The 24,338-nt window shown below is 41.9% G+C and overlaps 1 protein-coding gene across 1 annotated transcript in view; it reads right to left on the reverse strand.

The window, feature by feature from the left end:
- Positions 1-24,338, reverse strand: part of Saxo1 (stabilizer of axonemal microtubules 1) — a 107,015-nt gene that overhangs the window by 14,436 nt on the left and 68,241 nt on the right. Inside the window, exons 2-3 of the mRNA XM_031377800.1 lie at positions 15,920-16,099; positions 7,228-7,430 (exon numbers count right to left, since the gene is read on the reverse strand). Of these exons, the coding sequence (XP_031233660.1) occupies positions 7,228-7,430; positions 15,920-16,099 (383 nt within the window). The remainder of the gene's footprint in view (positions 1-7,227; positions 7,431-15,919; positions 16,100-24,338) is intronic.

Below are 24,338 nucleotides of genomic sequence, written 5' to 3' on the forward strand. Positions count from 1 at the left end.
AAAAAACCTCCACAAGGCTTCGAAAAACCTCAGAATTCCACAGGACAAACTATTCACACACCAGTAAAGCCCTTCAAGGCCAGAGTGTCATGTGGGTAATTGGCAAGAACCTCTTTAAAGGGGACTCTATTCAATAATAATGCCCAAGGAAAAAAAAAAGATTTAATGAAGCCTAAAGCTGAGCATCAAGTAATTACACTCTCCATCTTTTCAATTGCCCAGTGTTTTGAAAATGTCACAAATTACAACCAAATGCTGCTGAGAATCAGTGGGCTCCTTACCTTCTCTTCCTCCTTTCTTTTTTCTCTACTTTCTTTCTTTTTTTTCTTCTTTTCACCACAATAAATATACTAGTCATGAGTAGAAAAGTTTCAAATATTTCTTCTCACAGAACTAAAATAAACAAAATATATAAGCAAACTATAAATGGCGTGCATTGAAATGCACAGATTTGGTCTTCGGTTTCTGTCCCTGAGAGCCCTCTTTGGAAAGACAGACAGTAATACGTGGCCAGAAATTGTAAAGATTACTGAGAAAGAGTTACTAAGGCAGCAAATTTTCACAGAAGTCACTCGAGGGTCAATAAACCAAGAAATGAAGCTAGGGTATGATGTCTCCTACGTGCGGAAAGTGGTTTAGGACTGACCCAAGGGCAGGGTAAATGTCATGCACCTTCCCCAGATCTCACTGTGGCTCCTGGCGGGGGGCCTGTGAAGTAATTGGCAGGGTTGGGATCTGAATATAGTTATCTGAAGCATGGACTGTCATCTACAGTGCTGTTAGCAGTGGTTCAGAATTATCCATTCATTTATTCTTTCCCTTAGGTCCCTCTCCTGAGGTCCCTGTGCTAAAATGATAAGACTGAGTATAGGGAATTTAAGGCAGCGCTTTGGAAGTCGTAGTGTCATAGAGGAGATCGAATCAACTACTCACGTTTTTAAAAACGTAAGTGCCTTTTATAATTTGAATCACACCTTCCACTCCAAATACAAATGGTAAATTTAGTTTCCACTGTAGTGATATAAAGAGAAGGGGCCTGTTCAGAGAAGTGATCAGTCTTGAGGACTCTGTCCTCATGAATGGAGTAGTCCCTTAAAAGGGCTAAAGGGAACTCGCTCAGGCACTTTATTCCTTCTCTGTCACCTGTATGAGACAACACAAAAAAATACCATCCTGGAATGAGGCAGGACTCTCACCAGACTATGGTTAACAGGTGTCTAAACATTAAGGGGGAAATAGGAAAACGTAGGCCTGGACTTCTTACTGTAAGCCAAGGTTAGTTCCAGCAGCGGAATGTCTATGGTTTTATAGGGGAAGTCTGAGGTGAAACTGCATAGACAACAGAAGCATGTAGGAAAGCTGGAGGTAGAACAGACTGAAGCCTATTTATTTTTATAATTTCTGTATATTTATTTTGAGGAAAGAATAGTTTGTTGGGGGCAGTAGGGAAGAGTTTTCTCTGAGTAACACCACAGGACTTTCTCCATCCTTGCTACTGCCTAAGAAAAGCAAGGCACAGCCTTCATCCCCAGACCTGTCGGTGTAGTTTTCTTGTGAAGACTACACTGAGCAGTAAGTTCCTCTGCAAAGCCTGTAATGCCACTGAGAGCAAGGGCACCCACAAAGCACATAGAGGCAAGGAGAATTTGGAGTTGAGCCCACCCTATCTGAGTGCCTTACTGCCTCTTCCTCTGCTTGCTCCACATTTGCTCAGCTGTCCTGCCTTCCCAGGTTCTGAAATACCCCATTTCCATCTTCAGGCAAACACTGGCTGAAACAGAAAATGAGCATACCCTATAGAGGCACACACAGCCTCGTGATGCATTGATTATATTGACTCCTTTGAAAAGCACCTTTCCACTACGCTTTGAGGAAACAGTGATGGTTACTTGTAATTGTCAACTTGACACAATACAGAATCTCCTAGGAAGACCGTCTCAATGAAATATGCAGATGTGTATAAGAGTATATACGTGTATATATGTATATGTCCAGATCAGATTAGCCTGTGGGCATGCCTGTGATTAGTCTAGGAAGGTCCCATGTAGGCTGCCAGTGGAGGGAAGGAGCCAATATCTACACCCAGTTATGATGCCTATGAACCACAACCAGTGACCAGCATAAAAAGATATCCCTAAATGCATAATAGTAGCACTCACTTTTTTTTTTTTTTTTTTTTTTTTTTTTTTTTTGGTTTTTCGAGACAGGGTTTCTCTGTGTAGCCCTGGCTGTCCTGGAACTCACTCTGTAGACCAGGCTGGCCTCGAACTCAGAAATCCGCCTGTCTCTGCCTCCCAAGTGCTGGAATTAAAGGCATGCGCCACCACCACCCAGCACATTCACTTCTTAGTACTAATCAACAGCTGTCTAATTGAACTTAAGGTCCACTCCCAGGAGATATATCATGCCTGGTAATAGAAATCTGGCCAACTACCTTGACTGGTAAAATTATGTATCTAAAGAGGAGAACCTTCTACAGCCACCTTACAAAGCCAGTATAATTACCGTAAAATTACTTATCCTTATACCTACAGATAAACATACTCTCCAGTCCTCATCCAAGATGCTTCTCTTTGCAGCAGATAGAGACCATTATGGAAAACCAAAACTGCCCAAAAGGCAGAAAGCAAGTGATCATGGGGTGGCCAGCCCCAACTGATACATCTACGACATGATTCCTGCTCCTAAGAACCAGAGGATATCACAGAAGAGAGGGTAGAAGAGCCAGAGGACCAGGAAGTCTGCTGCAAGAGTTCTCTCTCCTGGAAATGACAAGGAAACACCACCAAGGATACTTCAACAATATGGCTATCTAAATAAGACCTGAGCAATGATAACACCAATGAACATGCTAATTAGAAGAGGGAAACCTCCTGAGCCCCAGCCCTAAATACAGAACTACATGCAACTAATGATAGCTGAGGGAAGGACAATCATTTTCCCTAGGGAGGTGCCCCCAATTGGTTGTTCTATACCAAATGTCCATCCCTGAAAAATCATTCATACATGTGGAGATGGAGATATATATGGATATTATATATTGCCAGACTCATCAAGTTGTATTTGTGTATGTACATAATGTAATATATAATAGATGATATACAATAAATATATAGTTAATTAATATATAATATATAATAGTTAAAGAAAAAGATATCATTAATTTGAGAGGGAGTAAGGAAAAATGTTGAAGAAATTAGAGGGAAGAAATGAGAAAGGAAAAATTATGTGATTTTGTTTTATTTTTAATTTGTAAAAAATACCTGGATATGGTGATTCATGCCATTAAGTCCAGCACAGGTGAAGGCAGACAGATCTTTATGAGTTGAAGGCCAGCCTGGTCTAAATGGAAAGTTCTAGGCCAGCCAAGTCTACATAACAAGACTTATATATAGATTTCTCTCAAACATAAAAACTAAAACAAATTGTAAAAAAGTACAAAATAATTTGGATGGAGAGAGAACCCTTCTGGTCTATGCAAGCAAACATTTTAATACAAGCCTGCACAACAATTACAAGTGTGGTGCTGGGGTACGGTAGGGGTCCAGGAAATCCTCTGACAGCATGTCATTGCAGCCATTACTGAAGGAAGGGTATGCCCCACAGAGGAACCACATTGACAGTGTCCTCTGGCAGAAAAGGGAAGAAGGGAACTGAGAAAGGTACCAGAGGCTGAAGCTGAGGGGCCCAGGCAAGCAGGTGCCAGAACCTGCATTGCTGCAGAAGAGCTGGTAAAGATGTAACACCTTAAGAACCACAACAACCCAGGGGACTTAACCAGCTGATGACAAGGTCTAATTTTCTAAGGCTTTGTGGCTCAAATGAAGCTTCAGAATGGATGTGAGATGAAAGGCCAGAGCCATGTTCAAGTGCGTAGTCAAGGCACCATAAGGAGGTGGGGTTGGAATTCTGCTAGAGGAAGCAACAATACAAGAGAAGGGAGAAAGTTTGAGACATTGGTTAAAAAGTGAGTTGCAGTGAAATATCAGACAGGAAGCTACATGGGAGAGACAGACAGATGGCTGATGGTGGAGAAAGGGCCGAAGTATCAATGAACCAGAAGTGCCAGTAATACGGAGGACAGTCGTCACAGGTGTAGACAAGAGAGCAAGCCAGAAAGATAGGATATTGGGGTTTACAAACCCTTTGTAGGTAGAGTATTTCAGATTATAGCAACATTCAGAATCTGGCTTGATAGAGGTATCTGTAGAACAGAAGAAGGGGACATAGAAGATGAGTAAGTGAAAAGGGCAGAGTACAGGCCACCTCAAGAGCAGTTCTAGGACTGTGAGAGCATGCAACCCTGTGGATTCCCTGACACATCAGTTGCAACCCCTTTGGGAAGATTCTTCCATCACTACAGCCTCCCATCTCCTCTGCCACCGCCACCTCCAGCCTGCACACTTGGTTTGATTAAAAAAAAAAAAAAAAAAAAAAAAAAAAAAAAAAACCTTCAATACAGCCCCACAGAGCCCCTATAGTGTCCCACGTGAACTGTTTAGCTTGTCTACTTGGGACAACAGTGTGCATCACAAGCATGAAGAGCCACTGGTGATAAACCCAGCTTCTCACTCCCTGACCTCAGGCTTTGTGGCTGTGTGCCACAAACGTGGACTGGTTCTCTACCTCCCCAGTCCTCAGGACTACATAGCTTGTCTCTCTCCTAAAAGGTCAAGGGTTGGTCATTATATTCCTATATCATGCCTAGTATGATACCTAGTACAGATACCAAATAAAAGGTGCAGATTTCAAAAGTGTCAGGGAAAAAGAAAGGGAACTATTTGGAAGAGTCAGAGGACCCAGTAGGAGAGGAAGACATTGACAAGGGAGGATAACAAAAGAGAGGGGGGAACACAGTCAGAGTATGGCATACATGTATGAAAAGTGTTGCAATGAAACCCATTTCTTTATGCAATTAATATATGCTAACTAAAAATGCAAGAATAAAGTCAATTTTGAGCACCTTACCCTAAAGAGATGTTTGAGATAGATATGCTACCCTGATTAAAACTGTAGAGATCAGGGTTACTCTCTAGGCCGTGCCTTGCCCTAGGTGATACTTTACAAAGCAGCAGCTGAGTCCATTTTGAGTGCAGAGGGTGACCCTGCACTCTCTTGTTCTTGTAGACAATTGTCCAGCAGTAACCAAGATACACAAATGACAACCTGCCACCTATAAACTTACCAAAGTAGTGTGGAATGTAGGAGCACATGGATGTACTAAAACCACATCAGGGGGCTGGAGAGATGGCCCCATGGTAAACAACACTGGCTACTCATCCAGAGCACCTGCATTCTGTGCCCATCACCCACATGATGAGCATACATACACGCAGGCAAATCATTCATATACATAAAGTAAAAGTAAATAAATCTTTTTTAAAAAATCAGAAAAACAGACTTAAGAACTTAGCAAACATATAAAGATGAACAGAGTGTAATAGCCTTACCTGAACACCAAAAGGATAGGATCCATGACACTCCAATGACAATGGCTCCACACACCTCTCATCAGACCACTCAGGATGTCCTTCAAGAGTTCCACCAACAGAGGACTCCAACTTGTCTCCTAGACTTCAAGCTCAGCGTGGTCCCCACTGCTTGATGAGGTCAACTAAACCTCCCAGTCTGTCCATCCATCCATCCATCCATCCATCCTGTCTACCATCAGGACTCAATGCCGCACCTGGCCTCTACTGCCTTGCATCTCTACAGCTCCCACATCAGTGTAGCTCAGTTCTGCAGACCTTGTAGCCACTCTCCAGTTGGACTGGTTAATATTGTATCTAACTACTTCAGAGAGTCTCTGCACCTACAACCGCTCCCTGCCCCTGTAAGGCCCCTTTGAAATCTATGGCATCCTTAGCTCTTTTGCAGCCCCTCTTAAACCTACATAGACGAGAGATGCAATTGCTAGGTGATATGTAATGAATGACCTGAGAGTTAATAGTCATAGTTGGATTGGAATAAAAGACACTGTGTTTTCTCTGGCCAGATTCAAAGGGAAGTCAAGACAAATTGGCCATGTGCAACCAATCAATCCAAAGTGGCTTATGGTTTGGTTTTCAATAAATGTTAGCACTAAGAAGAGACACAAATAAGTCTGTGTTTATGACATAGCACACTTAGAACAAAAACCTTACACCAAAAAAATAATAATAATAATAAATCTTAAAAGTGGGAGCTAAAGAGATGTATGCTCTTCCAGAGGACATAGTTTGGTTCCCAGTATCTGTAGAATACAACCACCTATAACATCAATTCCGAGAGTTACAAAACCCATCTGGCTTCCATGAGCATGCCTATACACGCCTTATTCTCAACACAGATATACACATATACACAAATCAAAAGTAAACTAAATACATAAATTAAAAGTAAATATATTTTTTGAAAACTTTATGCAATGCAAATATTGCTAAAATGCCAACCCATGCCCTATAAATGGGTATAATTATTATGTAGATTTAAAATATGGATATTTTCAAAAGAATCAATCAAACATAAAAATTTTAAACTGGCAAAACTAATTTATGGTATTAAATTGCTAAGATATGGTATAATGGGGCAAGAAATGTAGCTCAGTTAATTTGTCTGGCATTTGGGAGGACCTGTTTTCTATACCCAGCATGGAAAAAAAAACCCACAATGGTCGTGTTCTACTCCTGTAGATGTAGTATTTTCTGGTTCTATGTAACCATACTGCATTCACTTTCTGTATGTTACATTCAAATTTCTTGTAGTTGGATGAAAACAAGGAAACTGTAGATTCCTAATTAGCTTAAGTTTGAACAGATTTCCCCATTGTAAGAGTCAAACAGAAGACAAATCAAACAAGGATCATACCATAAATTCTAAAAGGTCAAGATACTGCACTTTTCTGCCACCTGTGGAGCCCCAGCCATGATCACGGAGCTTTACCACTGTAGCATAGAAGCTGTTATAGCAGAAACATAAAAGAATGGCCATGACCATGTTCCAATATAATGTACCCGCCAACAGTCAACTTCAAATATTGTAATTTTCAACATGTCCTAAAATAATTTTTTTCAGTTATTGAAAATTATAAAGCCAGTCTTAGCTTCCCATATGTACAAAAGTAGGCTGATAGCTGGATTTAGCCTGCAGGTAGTGGTTTCTTGACCTTTGACCTAAGGTAATGTGCATATACCCATGTCTTGGTGGGTCTGTAGACCTGGCCTGTCTTCTCATTAATCCTTTTCTCACCTTTGTAGGTAGGCAGATACTGTATCTTGTCACCATTCGGAAATTTACTGTCCCGAGGTTTGATGAGGCCAACTGGACAGGTAGGGAGGTAGTTAAAATCATGTTTATACGTTGTGAGTAAATCCATAGTCTCTTGACTCGGAGCATATGGGTCAGGCTGGTAGAATTTCACGGGTAACATTTTGTGAAGCCCAAAATCTCTCCTAGGAGAAGAATAAGCACACATCATTGGGGTCCTTGCTCAGAAAAAGTGTCCCCTTGGCTTATATTAACCAACATTCTACTCAATCTCCTTACCTTCTATTTTCCTCTCTTCTACTATAGAACATGTCACTACAATTGACTTTTTGCCCATGTTTGATCCCTTGTCTGTGTCATTCACCAGGAGCAACCCCTCTACTTTATTGGTTTTTCTTTCCCCTTTAGTCCAGACCCTGGACCTTTTTTTACTTGGGCCATGTGACAACCTTCCCTGATCTTCCTTCTTCTGCTTCAATGCCCTGGTACGTCCAGAATAAAAAGGGTAAAAGATCAGATCAGCTTGCCCAGCATCTTTAAATGTCTTCCAGATAAAACCCAGCTCTCCTGTGTAATTTAGTTTGTCCCACACCTGTCACCTGACTTACTCCCCACCCCTACCTATACCACGTGTCCACCACAGAGCTTACTGAGAAGAAAGGCTCTACTGTAGTGAATCTCCCACCTGTCTTCCATCCAACCCCTCATGTGGGGTTAGCATCTGTTTTTCAGATACACTCACCTTTCTGTGTTCTCAGGAACTTCTTCTACTAATAAGAAAACCCAGAAGAGAAAAAAAAATGTCATAGACACACAAAGTCCTTACTTCTTTGCTACCTACTGCTGTCAGTGCCCCCATTATGTCAAAGAGCAGCAAAAACAGTAAAATGGAAAAGACAGGATGCTGTTTGCCAAAGCAATCACTTCCCAAACCATCCCTCATTTATGAAGGCCCAGGTGGCACCTACCCATCCCACTGGCCATACCCAGCTGAGTTGGGCTTTCCTGCCCACTGCAACAGTCTCTACTGCCTATTTCTCCATAAGCCCAGTTCCTCCAAAGACTAACTGCTTTTTCCTGAGTCCCATTTAGCCAAGCAGGACAAGGGAAAAGCAGAATTTTTCCTTTAAAGGTACTTGAGTGAACAGCTCTGTCAATGGAAGGGAGAGATTTCCAGACAGGAAACATTAGGCTAAACACTAATAAAACCTACTTCCAGGCTGAAACCTGGGACAGCATTACCGAGCCATGCTTGAGTAGCAAGGGTAACACGCTCCACTGTAAACTGTCTTGCATGAATTATACACGGGGCTGTCCATAAACCCAAAGCAGGTCCTGAGCATGCTTGGTGGGATGAAGGAGCATGGAAGCATGAGAATTAGTCTCCTTGGGACTGCAAGTGGGAAATGGGAGATGCTTCCCCTGAACTCCTATAACATCCTCTTGGTACATCTTAAAATATATCTTAGTAGCAAGAACAACAACTGCAGCCTGACCTGCCTTCCTAGCCGCCTCACTGTGGGCTAACAGTAAAGGGATAGAAGCTAAGGGACCCCAGCATCTGGAAGTCAATTATATAGATGGGAATTATGGAATAAACAGGCTGACAAGAAGCTAATAAGAAACCAAGGGTCAGGTTCACACTTTTAACCTTCTTAGATTAAGGTTATAACTGCTCACAACTCAACCAATTGCAGCAAGACATTAGGAAACACTAAGCCTCCATGAGCTGTATGGACCAATGAAAATGGCTAAAATCCCATCTAAAAATCAGTTAACCTGAGAGTTATCTTCCTTCTAAAGGTCACCATCCAAAGAGAAAATACGTAACAAGAGCTGAAGTTTCTCGGCTCCTAGGACCAGAGTGGGATTTTGAGGCCACCTTATGTATGTTCAGTGATGGCTAACCAGGCTATGGACCCTCTGCACTTCTGAGAAATGGCAGAAGGTACCAAAAGCCATCGTTAAAAAGCTTAGTTGTCCAAGCTTGCATGCTGAGGCCTCCCACCCCAGAGCTCTATTACTACCTTAAAAAGCCTACTTCTCCTCCAAGATGCCATCTTCCAAGGGTATCCAGACCTGCAGACTAACAGCTGAAGCAGGCTCAATGCCCCCACCTACTGTTCACCTACAGAAGGCCGCTAAGCAATAATGCTCAGAAACACAGCAGCTCAGGGGCTAGCCTCAAGTCACTCCTCAAAGACAGAAGCAGACACACAAAACTTCACACTAAGTTTAGGGAATGGATTCATTACTGAATCTCCTCCCATACAAAAGAATCAAATCCCGTTATAAATGTTAAGCTTTATTTGAATTCATTAACCAGCTATAGAGAAGGCAAATAATTAGGGGGAGGAGAAGCCTCTCACCTTGAGGAGATCGTTTTTAAGTTTGAAGTTTGATTCATTTTTATCTGCTCAAAAATACTCACCATGGCTTCCAAATGAAATTTATCAGAATGTATGGGTTTCCTCATTAGATTTTTATGTTGGGAACATTCACTGAAACCTATCATCAGCCACAGCCTAACTGCCTGTCCCCAATCTCACATAATCTTACATCCTTCAAGTTCATGAAGGAAAAAAAAAAAACTTTATTTTATTCTACCCAGAAATTGCTTAAATTTAACAACTTGTTTTTCAACATTCAATGGCTTCTCTCTTCCTGTGGTACATTCCCCAGTGTTTAGCCTCACTGTGACTCTGAATGAATAAAGAGGAAAAAAAAAAGGTCAAAGATCTAAGTTTTCTTTAGGTAGGTAGCTATAAAAGCTACCCAGCAAGGAAAGCCAAGAGTTAAACTAGAATTAAGTACTGGTTAAAGTGGCCCTGCTGGGGAAGTTATAGCAATTTCATTTCAAATCATTTGGCTACGCTAAAGAAAGGTGTTGGGCATGAACAGGGAAAAAGGAAAGGAGAAATTACAGAATTGCTAACGAAAACCATTTGCCTGGAAGTGGGGAATGGAGAATTTTCACAGGAGCCAAGCAACATTTACTTTTTTTAATAGTTTAATATTTATGCAAATTTCAGAAATTATTATAGTAGCCGCCAGGGAATCAATCATGTTAAAATGTACTCTGTCCTAGTGGGTGGGGGTGGCTTCCTATTTGCCAAAGCAGACTGTTACCTTTTCCCTAAATCGCCTACTTGAGCTCTTCATCCACAGACCACCTCCTAGCCTATATCTATATCTTCCCCCAACTGTCTCCTTTCTGCCAGTATTTAAACTTACCCCAGTCCCCCATATTTTAAAGAAAAATAAAATATTTTATAATTTTTAATTGGTTATTTTACTTTTTACATTTTGAATGTTCTCCCCCTTCTCAGTTTCCCCTCCATAAACCCCCTATCTCATCCCTCTCCACCTACTCCCCCATCAGCCTCACGGCCTTGGCATTCCCCTACACTGGGGCATTAAGCCATCATAGGACCAAGGGCCTCTCCTCTAATTAATGTCCGACAAGGCCATCCTCTGCTACATATGCAGCTGGGGCCATGGGTCACTCCGTGTGTACTCTTTGGTTGGTGGTTTAGTCCCCTGGGAGCTCTGGGGGGTCTGGTTGGTTGATATTATTGTTCTTCCTATGGGTTTACAAACCTCTTCAACTCCTTCAGTCCTTCCCCTAATTCCTCCATTGGGGACTCTGTGCTCAGTCCAATGGTTGGCTGCAAGCCTTCACATCTGTATTGGTCAGGCTCTGGCAGAGCCTTCAGAATATTTTATAATTTTTAAAACAAAATATTTTATATATTTTAAAAATATACAGAGGGAGAGAAACTCTTCTCTTCAGAGCCTCTCCTAATCTCCTCTCTCCACTAGAAAGGGTCTACTTGATTTCCCTCCTCACACACATTCTCCAACCACAGAACATGACTCTACTGTGTGTACTAGCCAAGGCATGTCAGAGCCAATCTATGTCTCTCATCATTAGCCTCCTGCATAGATAAATCAGTCGAGGAGCCTATCCTCAGATGCCTGTTTTCATATCTTTCTCTTTGTCCTCAGTTAACCCTCTTCTTCTGACTTGGTCACTTAATCATCTCCTCTTGTCCAGGTGGGCAGGTACTTTTTGCCTTATTTGTTTATTTTATTATCTCCATATGTAATTTTCAAACTTCCCCAGGTCAGAAGACACCTTCTAAGGAAGCCATTTTGTCATCTCAGGCAGATCTGGAAGGCCTTTTTCAGAACACTGAGAAAGATCTCTCAGCAGAACTACAAAGTTTGACTCCAGCATCATCGCTGAAGCCAGTAGAAGCTAGTGCAACCACCCAGGATTCAAATTACACAGTATTATCTCTCCTCTATTCTCAGCTTCTCAAACCCTGCTGAGGTAGAAGCTCACATCTGTCACCATTCCATGTAGCCTAGGAGAAACCATATTTAAACTACTCAGAGGGACTAGAGTCGGCCCAGCCAGTAGGTTTCTAGGGCAGCGCCAGCAGGTGGGAGAAGAAATGGCCCTGGCTGAGTCTTTGCTCCTTCAGTTTCCATGAACTGCTTGTGAGTCACAGCTTCAGCCTGAAGGCAGTCACCAGCCTGTACCAGATGGGGCAGCTAAAACCAGCCTTTGCCAGATTCTTTCTGTTCACTAAAAAAAACAGAAAAGCAAAATGAGGCAATCTTGGAAAGAAAGGTGCTCAAGCCAAAGTTCTGTATGTCACTAGGCCTAGACCCCTGCTCGGTCCACACACCAGAAGCAGGCTTCTGAGTCAAGGATAACTGAATTGAAATGGAATTGGCTGGGCTGCTACCCAAGATGTGGAGAGTTCACACTTCGAGCCTACTCAAATTACCTGTCCAATAGACAAACAAACAAACAAACATGCTTTTCAGAAGAATGTGGAGAGGGAAACGATCCAGAGTCTCCAAATGCAACATTCACAATACTGTCCAGAAGCAAAGCAAAACTTCTTAACACCCTGCAGGAAAACACAACCCATGTGCCTCTAGCAGAGCAGATGTTGAACCCAGCAAAGATCTCAGAGCAGCTATTTTCACTATGCTTCATGAGAAAGGCCAAAATAAGGTCATTATAAACCATAATAAACCAAGAGCTAGAAAATGACACAAAAGAAATAAAAGCTTTTATCCAAAAAGAAACAAAGGGAAACTCAGAACGCTAAAGCCAGGCCTGGTGGTGCATCCCCATAATCCCCAAATTCCTGCACTCCGATGGAGAATGAGAGTCTGATCATCAGTTTAGGCCAGCCTGTGATTCTGAGTGAGGCCTCATCTCAAAAAAAAAAAAAATCTAAAAATTACATGATCTGAGGGAGAAAAAAAAAATGATTCACTGGGCTTAAAGAGAGGAGGAAGACGTCGTCAGTGAACATGAAGATAGAGGGACTAAAGCTACCGAATCTAACCAAAAGGGGGAGAATAGGGCAGAGAAGCAGATGAACAGGAACATAGATTCTTAATGAAATAATGGACAAATTGTCCACAAAGTCAATCAAGGGTGCACATCAACAAAGCCAAGGCTCTCAGGTGCCCCAGGCAAGCCTAGTGCTCAGACCCTTGTCTTGTCTTCATCAATCCTCTGCCCCACCCTCATCCCTACCAATTCAGCTGGATAACTGCAGCATTGAGTAACAGAGAATCCACAAAGAAACCCACACAGTCTGACCAGCATGTCAAGACAACTCATTACCATTTCTTGCATCCTTCCTGGCTTTGGAAAGGGGTACCAAATGCCCTTTCTCTCTTACGCTTCCATTCTTAATCTCGCCAATTTAGCAATAAGCCTTATCAATAAGCAAGAGTCTATACTAGCAATCCACCCCACCACCCCCTACCTTTAAGCCCTCCTCCTCCTCCTCCTCCCTCCCCACCCCCATCCTTCCCCATGCACGGATGGGCCTCCAATGCACTCTGCCCACATCTCACTCCCTTTTAGGGTGCTATGTAACACTGCTAAAGCTGGCTTAAGCAACAGAAATACTGTCCCAAGTGGGGGCCCAAGTTTTCATCCAGGGGCAGCCTAATGGGAACTTGATGTTGGATCTAGGTAAACTAAAGGCAAGTCCCCTCCAAGAGAATTACCAAAGGCTGCAAATTTTTTAAAAGAGAAAAAAAATAGAGATTTTTCCAGTAAAAAGGACTGGAAATTGCAGGCATTCCCCTTCTGACACCTGCTTTAAATCCCCACAATTTATAGTCAGTAAGAGTTGTGTGCAGCTGTAATCAGGCCTCGTGCTGGGATGATAACCTTTCCAGAAGCCAGGTGGTTTTTGTGTCTGGACTTAATCACCAAACTCAGCCAAGCCGGGACACCAAATGACTTTTTCATGCAGCAGGTGGGAGCCCTGTGTCCAGCCTCAGACACTATACAGGATCCACCTGTAGATAAGGAAATGAATGAAGTGCCATGGGAGCCGAGGGGTGACAATCCGTGCAGATGACACATCCCATCCCCTAAAAGCCTCCAGGGAGACAGGCTGCCTTGCATTCCTGAAGGTAGCTCAGCTTTTCCTCAGGCTGTGAAATGAGACAGCAATGGGAGTGAGGTACAGCAGAGCAGCTGCCACTAGAGTTTGTGCCTGGCTTCCCTTCCGAGGGAAGATAAAAGGGAAGAAATCCCGCATCAGCTTTCCCAGAAACCTCAGGCTTCGGGCTTGAACGTAGGACCTCACAGGTGATAAGCAAGTACCCTGTGACCCAAGTATACCCCAGCTCCCAGGTCTGCTCCCTCGCCATTAGTAACTGGATCCCACCCCTTTCTCTTTTTTAAAGCCCTGTAATCCTTAATAGTATGGGAAATTCTTTCAGTAACTAGGGACCTCTTGATATAAACTGGATTTATTGTTAGTGTGGCTCTGGCTGAGGTGGGGCACCTGCTGGGAGATGGGTTTATTGTTATAAATGACACGGACGAAGATAACTTAGCTCAGGTCAGAGATTAATTTTATGATAGGAAGGAGGAAAGTATGAAGGGCCTCAGAGCTGGGCAGTGGGACAGGGATTCTGCCTCAGAAGACGGATATGTGTTTGTTCTCCTAAGATTTAGACGTGAACAAGAGCAGCTCTCAACAATCAAGCCTCAATGATTTTCCCTAAACTTCCAGAACAGAAAATACATTTCCATCATAACGCTGCTGGAAGTTAGTGCTTTTGATCTCACAATAAAGTATTCTTCTTTTCTTGAAAACTGGGTGTAAAGAGATGAGAACTGCTGCATCTGAGCGTAGAAAATGAAGTCTGAAGTCTGCTCCCAATGTTACACTTAATCCCTTGCTAACCACTGCATCACGCATGCGCACAGGACGCTTCCTTGGTGTGGCCTGTGGTCTCCCAGAATGAGAAGCAAAGCTCAGGAATAGCCCACAGTCTTTGCTGCGAGCTCTAGAGCCCTGGAGATAATGTTATCTTAGCAAAATGAAACCCAAACTGTAAGGTTCAGATTCACATCATTTAATAAGCTGTAGGTTGAAAAAAGCAGCTATAAGTTATACAGTTCAAATGTACCAGGACCTAGAACCGTTGTCCTTAAACTAGGTTATGTACAATAACTGCTAGGCATCAGACAAATCCCTCAGCTGCCTGTCATTCTCAAGATGTCCCTGTCCAGTAGTTCCTACCAAGCTCAGAAATCCCTTAGCTTCATTCCTCCCCTTAGATGACCTCCTGCCCTAACCTAGACATGGTTTTTAGATAAGAACACTTACAAGTCAAAATCTCAAGAGAGGAAGTTTCCATTATTTTGGGAAAAAGATTTCATGCTCCACCTTGGGCCAGCTGGAATCATTATTAAAACCACACAAAACTACAATGCAATGGGTGAGCCAGAGGAGGACATTCAGCAGGTTGTCCAGGCATCTGTGCTATCTAAGTGCTGTGAGGGAACAAATGGGGTACACTGTCAGCTCCACGGCACAGAAATCCTGTCTTTTGGATATGAGGAATAGGGAGACCAGGAACACATCAAAGTTCAGGTTTCTGCTAGAGGCTGACTGGCTGGAGCTGAAATCCTATCCAATTGCCTTCAAAGATGTTCCTAACGCCACAGATCACTAAGCCAGGCATCACCACCAGGAGGCCTCAAACCAAACTGCTGATGGAAAATACATAGTCTTGTGAGCACAGAACCCTCAGACTGAGCATTTCCCCGGCCCCTGGCAACAGGGATCTCCGTGACACTAATAAAGGCAGCTCCATGTCTACATGGCCCTAGATCCTAACAATCTCAACTTGGAAATCAACTGGAGGATAGCAGGATCAACTGAAAATTAAGTATGTTCTTTGCATATCTTGAATACTTGTGGAGTCTCTAATTCAAAATCCATAGCACCACAATAGAAGGGCCCATTCTTTATTACCAGTCTTTGTTTTCCAGCCAAGTTGTTATGGAACCTTCCACAAAATCAAAAATTCCTTTTCTAGCAGCAGGCCCTCTCCTTCCAGTTTAATATTTAACTTAACCACCTTTAATTAGACAGGCCAATTTAGCCTCCTGACCCCCTACTCTAAGAAGCAAGAATTATCAGTAAGAGAATGTTTGGGAATAGTTAAGAAAGCTAACAACTACAAGAATCTCTTTCAGAGCTATCAAGTACATTAACATTAAGGCACTAATGTCACATTCCACACCGCATGCTGTTACCTTAACACGACACTATGTGTTACTAGTTTCAGGTCATCCATTTGTTTACTAGCAAATATTTGCCCTCACCTGAATGTGGTCAGGCCTTCCATTGGTATGGATGCCTTCCGGTAGCATCGCTCGGGCTTGAGGGAATTTCTAGGCAGGTAAGACTCATAGATGGGATAATTCTCGGTGTACTCAGAGAGAAGATGTGGTTGATCTGTTTTATCATAAATCTTCGTCGGGAGATGTGGACAGCGATGCCGCCTACAAAAGACACATGGAGAGTTTGGTTAGTTACTTTCTTGACAGGAGAACATGCAGTCTGAAAATCCATGTCCTCCAAAATGTGATGCAGGCTGGGTGCTGCTATGAAAATTCAGTTTAACCTTCCTTTCCTCTATTACACCATGTACATGTCAAAACTTAAAAGATCACCCTCAACTACTTAATCGAAATATGTGGATCGCTGGGCAGTGGTGGTGGACGCCTTTAATCCCAGCACTTGGGAGGCAGAGGCAGGTGGATTTCTGAGTTTGAGGCCAGCCTGGTCTACAGAGTGAGTTCCAGGACAGCCAGGGCTACACAGAGAAACCCTGTCTCGAAAAAAAAAACAAAAACAAAAACAAAAACAAAACAAAACAAAAACAACAACAACAACAAAAAATGTGGGTCATAAAATTGCACACAAGCATGGCTGGTATTCAACTGTCACTTGTCACACTGCTTATGGAAGTGTTTAAAATAGTCTGTACCATAATAAATGGCTTCGGTGTCCAACCCTTCTGAGGGTCACCATACCCAACTGCCCTTTCAAGAAACCAGAGGTAGACAATGATGGGGCAGATTCCAGATCCCCAACACAGGAGTTCCACTGTGAGCCTTGGTCAGAAGCTGTACGTGTCCTTGGCCCTGTCCTGGTCTCAGGCTGGGAATGCCAGATAAGGGTTCTGGTTTGCTATCTCCCTTCTCCTGAGCTTCATGCGTTAGTGTACAACCTAAACCCCAGTGCAGACGCCAATCACCTCTGGTGAACAGCTTTGGAACTAGACCTCTGGGGCAATTTCAGCCCATGATCTCAGGGTCTCAGCTCTTGCAGTGGAAGAAGAAGAGTGTTGGGTAAGTACGAGGATTAGAATCCTGAAGTCCATTGAGGTCCATCCTAGACCCTTCCTGCGACACTAGAAAGGAAAGCCTCACGAGTGTTCCTCCTCATCCCTTCTGTCAAAAGGCGGAGCTATACCTGTGCTTGGTGGAAACAGCTGATCGTCTCCAAAAAGCAGAACATTAGACAAGGCTCTTCCCTCCCTTAAGAATCAATCCAAAGAGTTTGAAAGATGGTCCAGTGGTCAAAACACTGGCTGCTCTTCCAGAGGACCAGGGTTCAATTCCTGGTACCCCCATGGCAGCTCACAACTGCCTGTAACTCCAATTTTAGAGAATCTGACCCTTTAACACACACAGATGCAGGAGAGAAAAATCAGTCTAGTTGGGCCTGTCAATCACCTAGCCACTCCCCCCCAAGCTGATTTATCAGATGACATGATAAAGAAATGAGAGGAATAATTATCCCCCTTAGTGAGGTAATGTGCTTTCCCTTCCCACAGCCCCTCACTTTCAACAGCTGCTTCCGGAGCCTCCCTCATGGCTACACTGCTAAGCCTTCCTGCTTCTCTAAGAATAACTTCTCCTTTTCCTACTTTTCTTTCAGTAACTGTCCAGAAGCCTAAGCATTGCCTTCCTTGACCCTCCATGCTTTTCTCTTTCTCTCTCTAAAGGCCTTACTCCCTTTCAGCACTACTGTTTGCTAACCTCCATGGCAAAAGGCATGGCTTCCTTTCCTCCCCTTCTCCATCTCCTGCCAATATTCTACTCTTTCCAACAGATGTTCTCCAAGGCTCTGCTCTGGGCCAAACTGGTGTGATTCCTAACTGGGTTCCTGGGTCAGTTCAGAGTATCAACCACTGGACACAAGTGCAATCATGCAGCCTAAAACCACCTGATCTCTTTAATTTTTATTTATGTGTCCACATGGTATATACCCATGTGTGTAAACACACACTCATGCATGCATATACAGAGGCCAGAGTGGGAGTCAGGTATCCCACTGCTGGCCATCTCTGTCCCCCAGCCTGGAATGACAAGCATGAGCAGCCACACCCAGCTTCACATGGGTGTTAGGGATTCAAACCCAGGTTCTTGGACTTGCACAGCAAGCACAGTTGCTCTCTGAGCCATCTGCCCAGTCCCTACCTCAGCCCAGTTTACCAAGAACCGGTAGCAAACAATTTTCAATTTTCACATGGAAATTCTGCTCATCTACTCTTTCAGTCTCAATTACTACATCCTCAGAAAAAAAAACATGCCCTGGTTATCATACACCCAAAGGCATCTGTTACCACTCTCTATCTTCCTGCCAAGTGCCCATCCGCTTCCTCCCATCAACCTTTGTTTGTTCATTGCTCACCTATCTTTCAGGCTCAGGACCTTTGACTAACTCACTGCTACATCCCTGATACCTAATAGCCTGACTAGTACATAGTTAGCATTTGGAAAATATTGATTGATTGAAGGACTATGTGTAAAAATTAAATGAATTATGAATGAATACTGTTTAAGCTGTAATTTATAGTGAGCCTTTTCCACTTTACATACATGTTAAAAAATGAAACTCTCTATTTATAGATGGCCAAAGGGCAGCTGTTGTAGCTTCCAAAAACTAAATAAGTAGTGTCTAATTTATGTGTGTATACACACACAAAGCCTATGAGCTGATAAGCCATCAGATATAAATATCTCAAGACAAAATTCTCAATGATTTCAAACTTAGCCCTACCAAGAAATAACTAAGATTTTAACTTTTTTTAAAAAAAAACTAGGTCTTGTTATATAGCCCTGAAGGACCTCAAATTCAAAATCTTGCTTTAGCTTTAGCACATGGGAAGCAGGATCAAAGAGGACAGAGACCAGGAGTTTGTGGCTGCTCAGGGTAAACCATTTCTATCCATGAGGACTCAATAGAACAGAAACTCTCATTCTTTGCTGATAAAGATTCGAAAGTGGAATACCTCATGCCTGTACTCAAGAAGCACAAGGGGAAGAAACTCAAACTTGGAGCCCACCTGAGCTACATGGAGAACCCTACCTCACTAAAAGTAAGTAGATAGTAGACAGACTGATAAATATTTTTAAATACACAGCTAGAAGAGCAGGCTTTGTTATTACTGGTTTGTTTTGCAATGTTCTAGATAGAGCCCTAAGCTGCCTCATGACTGAACTAAACCCCCAGCCCTTGGCTACTCAGTTTTCTGTCAAAGCTACATAGGGTTTTACTAAGTAAGAATCACACTCCTGAGCATTTACTCAATTGAAAAGTTGACATGTATCTTTTAACAGCAACTAACTAAAGGTGGTAGATGAACAGATAAAGTGTGGTATATCCAGACTCCAGCCGGGGAAGCAGATCGATGTTCAGCCATCGTCACAGAAGCTTTCTCTTGCAGCAGATGGGAAGAAATAGAGACTCACAGACTCACAGACATTACGAATAAAGTAAGAAACCTTGGGACACTCAGACCTAAAGGAGATGTCTTCATCAAATCCCTCCCCTCAGGAAACCCTGAGGAAGAGGAGACAGAAAGAGTGTAAGAGCCAGAGGGGATGGAAGACCCCAGAAGAACAAGGTCCTCTAAGTCAACATGAGCAAAGCTTGTATGAACTTGCAGAGATGGAGGCAGCATGCACAGGGCCTGCATGGGTCTGCGCCAGGTCAAGTAGAGATAACTCAGAGTTACCTGGGAAAAGGGAGCCTCTTTGAAGGATTGCCTCAAATCGAGCCTTGTGGGCATGTCTGTGAGACATTGTCTTGATTAATGATTGACTTGGGAGGGCCTAGACCACTATATGTAACACCATTCCTAAGTACATGGGGCTGAGCTGTATTAAAAAAAAAAAAATTACCTGAGCCAATGAGCAAGCCAGAAAGCAGCATTCCTCCACGGGCTCTACCTTGAGTTCCTGCCCCAGCTTCCCTCAGTGATGGACTGTGGCCTGGAATGTGAGCCGAACAAACCCTTTCCTCCCTAATTTGCTTTTGGTCAGAGTATTTTATCACAGCAACAGAAAACAAATGAAAACATGAGATCTAGACATTTGTAAAAATCAGCAGAACTAAGGCACAGGGTGCGATATCAGCAGTCAGGAAGTAGAGGCAGAGGAATAGCACAAATAGAGGCAGAGGAATAGCACAAATGGGCTCAGCCTAGGCTATATAGTCAGGCTCCATCTTAAATGCCAGAACAAAAACCAGAAGTGAGACTACAGAAAGCACTTGCTTTGATTGGCTGGCAGTAATATTTAAGGCAGGGTCTTGCTCTGTGGCCCTAGCTGGCCTCTTATAAAGTTAAGCATGCTGCTACCTCTACCTTCCAGGTGTCAGTATTATAAGGGTGTGATCCCACCATACTGGGCAAAAAATAATATAAAATAATGACAGCTGGGGTACACAGATCAGTGATGGCAAACCTGATTAGCATCCAAGAGGTCCTAGGTTCAATTTCAAACACCAGTAAATAATACATACGCATCTACACATTGTATATTTAATATATGCATTAAATAGATATTTAATTAATGTATTTATTAAATATAAATGTATTTATGTTTATTTATTTAATAACATTTAATTGTTATTTGGATATTTAATTTTAATTAAATATCAACATTGAATAAGATTTAGTAAGATTCTCATTTTATATCAAAATTGATTTATTTACTTATCATATGACAATGCTGATACAAAATGTTAATAAAGAGAAAACTAAGTACATAAGAAAGGATATATGGAATTCTGAGCTACCTAATTTTCTGTAACTCTAAGAATTTTCTGTAACCTTGTCCGAGAGAGCAATCCATTGCTTTTTTTTAAGGGTTGAAAGGTAAGTAGGCTGTGTCCCAGGCTGTTAATTCAACAGTTCACGGACACATTGCTGCCCCACTGCTCTTTCATACATCTCTCTCTAATCACGTGTGAATAGCAAGTGCTTTTACATAACATTCCTGTTCATTTCGGTTTCATGTGTAAAGCTGTAAATAGAAAAGGCCTTAAGATGTTGTCTTGATTGCTGTTCATTTTTATCATAAAAAGCTTTGACTCATGGTAAATATTTGATATATAGTCTCCCAGCTTATGGATACATTCCAAAACCACTGCCAGATGCCTGAAGCCATAGACAATGCTGAACCCTATTTGTACTATATTTATGTGATCCATACCTACCCAGGTCTAAGTTTAATTTGTAAATCAAGCACAGAAAGGGGTTATAAAGAGGTTAGCAATAACTGAGTGTAGATCTTAGTGACCTCAGCATATGACGTTTTTTCTTCATTAAGTTGAGAACTCATTTTTGCACTTGCGGAAGTACCTTATTGGCTCCTTTGGTGTATCCAGATGCTCTCATACTTTGGGACTATTATTCAGTAATATAAGGGTTACTGTGTATAATCCTTTCAATACCACAAGTTGATCTGATAGATAAACACTTAACTAAACATTGGAGGGCAATCAGCAGAGACAGGATGGAAACACTGGATAAAGTGATGATTAGTAAGCTGGCAATAGATTTAATCTCACTACTCAAAATGACATGTAATCTTAAACTTGTGAGAATCTAGAATCTTTCACTTATATGGCCATACTGCATTTAACTATGAAGTTACTGAAAATGCAGAGAGAAACCAGGATGAGGACATCACTGTATGCCTGTTTACAAGGAGATCTTCCACAGACCCTATATACTTTATGGTGTTAAATGATCAACAAAACTTTTTAAGCACACATTGTTAGCATTTAATGTATAATATTGATCACATCTTGTGCACATTTATATAATAGTTAATAACCATTGCATAGATGAGTTCACTCTAAAGAGAAACTGGTATTTTCAAAATAAATGCTTCCCATTGTATATAAAAGATACAATTTTTATTCCTGCATTCATAACCAATCCAGTCATCTGAGTTCTCACTTTAAGCCAACAATTTTAAGACTCCTACAAACCTCAAACCAAAAGCCAGGAAGTTCAACTTAACAAAAATACCACTGCACATATATTTCACTCACACTCTTGAGAGAAAAGTCAAGATCTCAGTAAGCCTAGTTTGAGTCAGGCGTTATCGGTATAATGAACTCTACAAGCAGAGGGATCTTTTTCCACTTCAGGGGTCCCTGCCTTTTAAACCAGTGAAATGTTCCTTTTGGACTGTTGCTACTTCTCTTAACTGCAGCATATTATAACCACTTATTCCAAAAGAAAAATAAATTTAATGGCAAAAGTCTACAATGTGGTCTGTATCTTAAAGTGAATTTCAATGTGGCAATGAGCTTCCATACAGATTGATGTTCCATTAAAGGAAATGTGTATTGACGTACATTTATTAAATGGATTTTATTTACCAGGCTTATGAGTTAACTGAACATACCTCTTACTTTAAAATATCAAAAACTTGCTCCAAAATGTTTCATTTTTGGCAAGATAACCCAAAGTTTGCAATAGTGACACTTACAGTCTAGATGTAACCAACAGCTGTCTAATTGGACTTAAGACCCACTCAACAGGAGGGAATTCATACCTGGAATTTTACAAGGTTTACAAACCTAGCCCACTTCTTGTGGGTGATGAGGTCATAAATCCTAAAGGAGAATTCACTATTGCCAACTTCATAAACCAGTGTAACTCCCAACTACATTCTAAATACTTACTTGTATACCCACAGACAAATGTAGCTCTCACCTTTCATCAAAGCTTCTTTTATAGCAGACAGAGACCATTACAAAAATACATAACTGGTGGTGGAGGTGGTTTAACAATTAAGAGCACTTGTCCTTGCAGAGAGCCAGGTTTGGTTCCGAGCACTCACATGCTGGCTTATATCTATTAATACCTACAGTTCCAGAGAACCTGACATCCTCTTTTGGCCTCTGCTAGGACCAGCATACGCATGGAACATATATGTACATGCATACATGCAAGCAAAACATTCATACATATAAAATAAATCAAAAACAATATTAGAAATCCACAACTGGTCAAAACTGCAGAGTTAAATGGCTGTAGAGTACACATCCCCAGTTAATATATCTACAACATAATTCTACACCTAAGACTCAGAGGACATTGTTCATAAGGTTAGAGAAAGGTTATAAAAGCCAGAGAATAAGGATATCTCCCAAAAGTCAGGATCTTCTATATATGTCAGGAAAACCATTAAATCTTAACAACACAGTTTCTTAAACATATGACATCACCAGTTAACATACCAACTTGGATAAGGGAAATTTCACAAGGCCCCACCACCAGATGAGGAGCTACAGGTAATTAGTGGTAGCTGAGAGAGAATCAGTCTTCTCTATGGTTGAGCTACTTAAGAGCTTGTCAATTCTTAACTGCTCAACCCTAAACATATGTGCATACAAACAACAACAAATGGATTCAACAGTATGTGTGTGTGTCACAATAATAATTAAGTATAAGTAGTCAGGGGAAATGGGAGGAGCCAAAGGGAGGGAAGAGGGGGTAAATACTGTAAATGTAGTACTCATATATTACACCTTTAAATTTTTAAGTGAAAAATAAATGTTTCATGGTCTAAGTTTGTTCAAAGGGTTCATATCTCCTTCATCTACCTGTAGCATAACATAGTCTGAGCTCTTTCAAGACTGAGATCCATGTCTTTGATCATCCACCTGCTCTTTGGGATAAAGACTAAGTCTGAGGTCTCAATTCTGGAAGCTAGACTAGTATCTGACAAATTCAAGTAATAGTTGAATGGGAAACAGAAGAAAGGCACTGTAGAGGAGTAAGAACTGCTAAAAGAAAAATATGTTCAGGGCTAAAGACATGGTGTAGTTGTTAAGAGCACTTGCTGCTCTTGAAGAAGACCCAAGTTCAGTTCCCAGTATTCATGTCAGGCAGTTCACAATCACTTCTAACTCCAGGAGATATGATACCTTTTTCTGGCCTCCAAGAGTGCCTGAATCCACACAGACAGACAGACAGACACTTAAGGCATACATACATGTACTTGAAAGAAATAGATATTTACAAGTCACCAGAAAAAGGAAAATGACCCATGTGCTCCATCTACAGCCTAAATATACAGAAGATTTAGATTCCTGTTTTTGTGGCATGTAAGCACATTTGTAGATCACCATTCCTGGGACATTTGGAAGTAGGTTTGATGACCATGAACCAAATTTCTGAAAGTCCTTCTAGTTGGGGCATTTGTGTCATTGAACAGCTGCCTTGGCTACCTTGCTCTGGTGCCTACTCACAAATGCCCAGATGGAGCAAACCGTGAGGTGTAAAACCGAGAGGGCAAAAGGGGTCTTAACTCAGCAGAACTCTCTAAAGTCTTTCCATTTGAGAGAGAAAAAGAAACAATCCTAGCTTACTCTGACACCTGGGAGAGGGTGTAGTAGAGACTTGACGAAAGTCACAAGAAAATT

The sequence above is a fragment of the Mastomys coucha genome, unplaced genomic scaffold (assembly GCF_008632895.1).
Source record: "Mastomys coucha isolate ucsf_1 unplaced genomic scaffold, UCSF_Mcou_1 pScaffold18, whole genome shotgun sequence".
In the NCBI taxonomy this organism is placed as follows: Eukaryota; Metazoa; Chordata; class Mammalia; order Rodentia; family Muridae; genus Mastomys; species Mastomys coucha.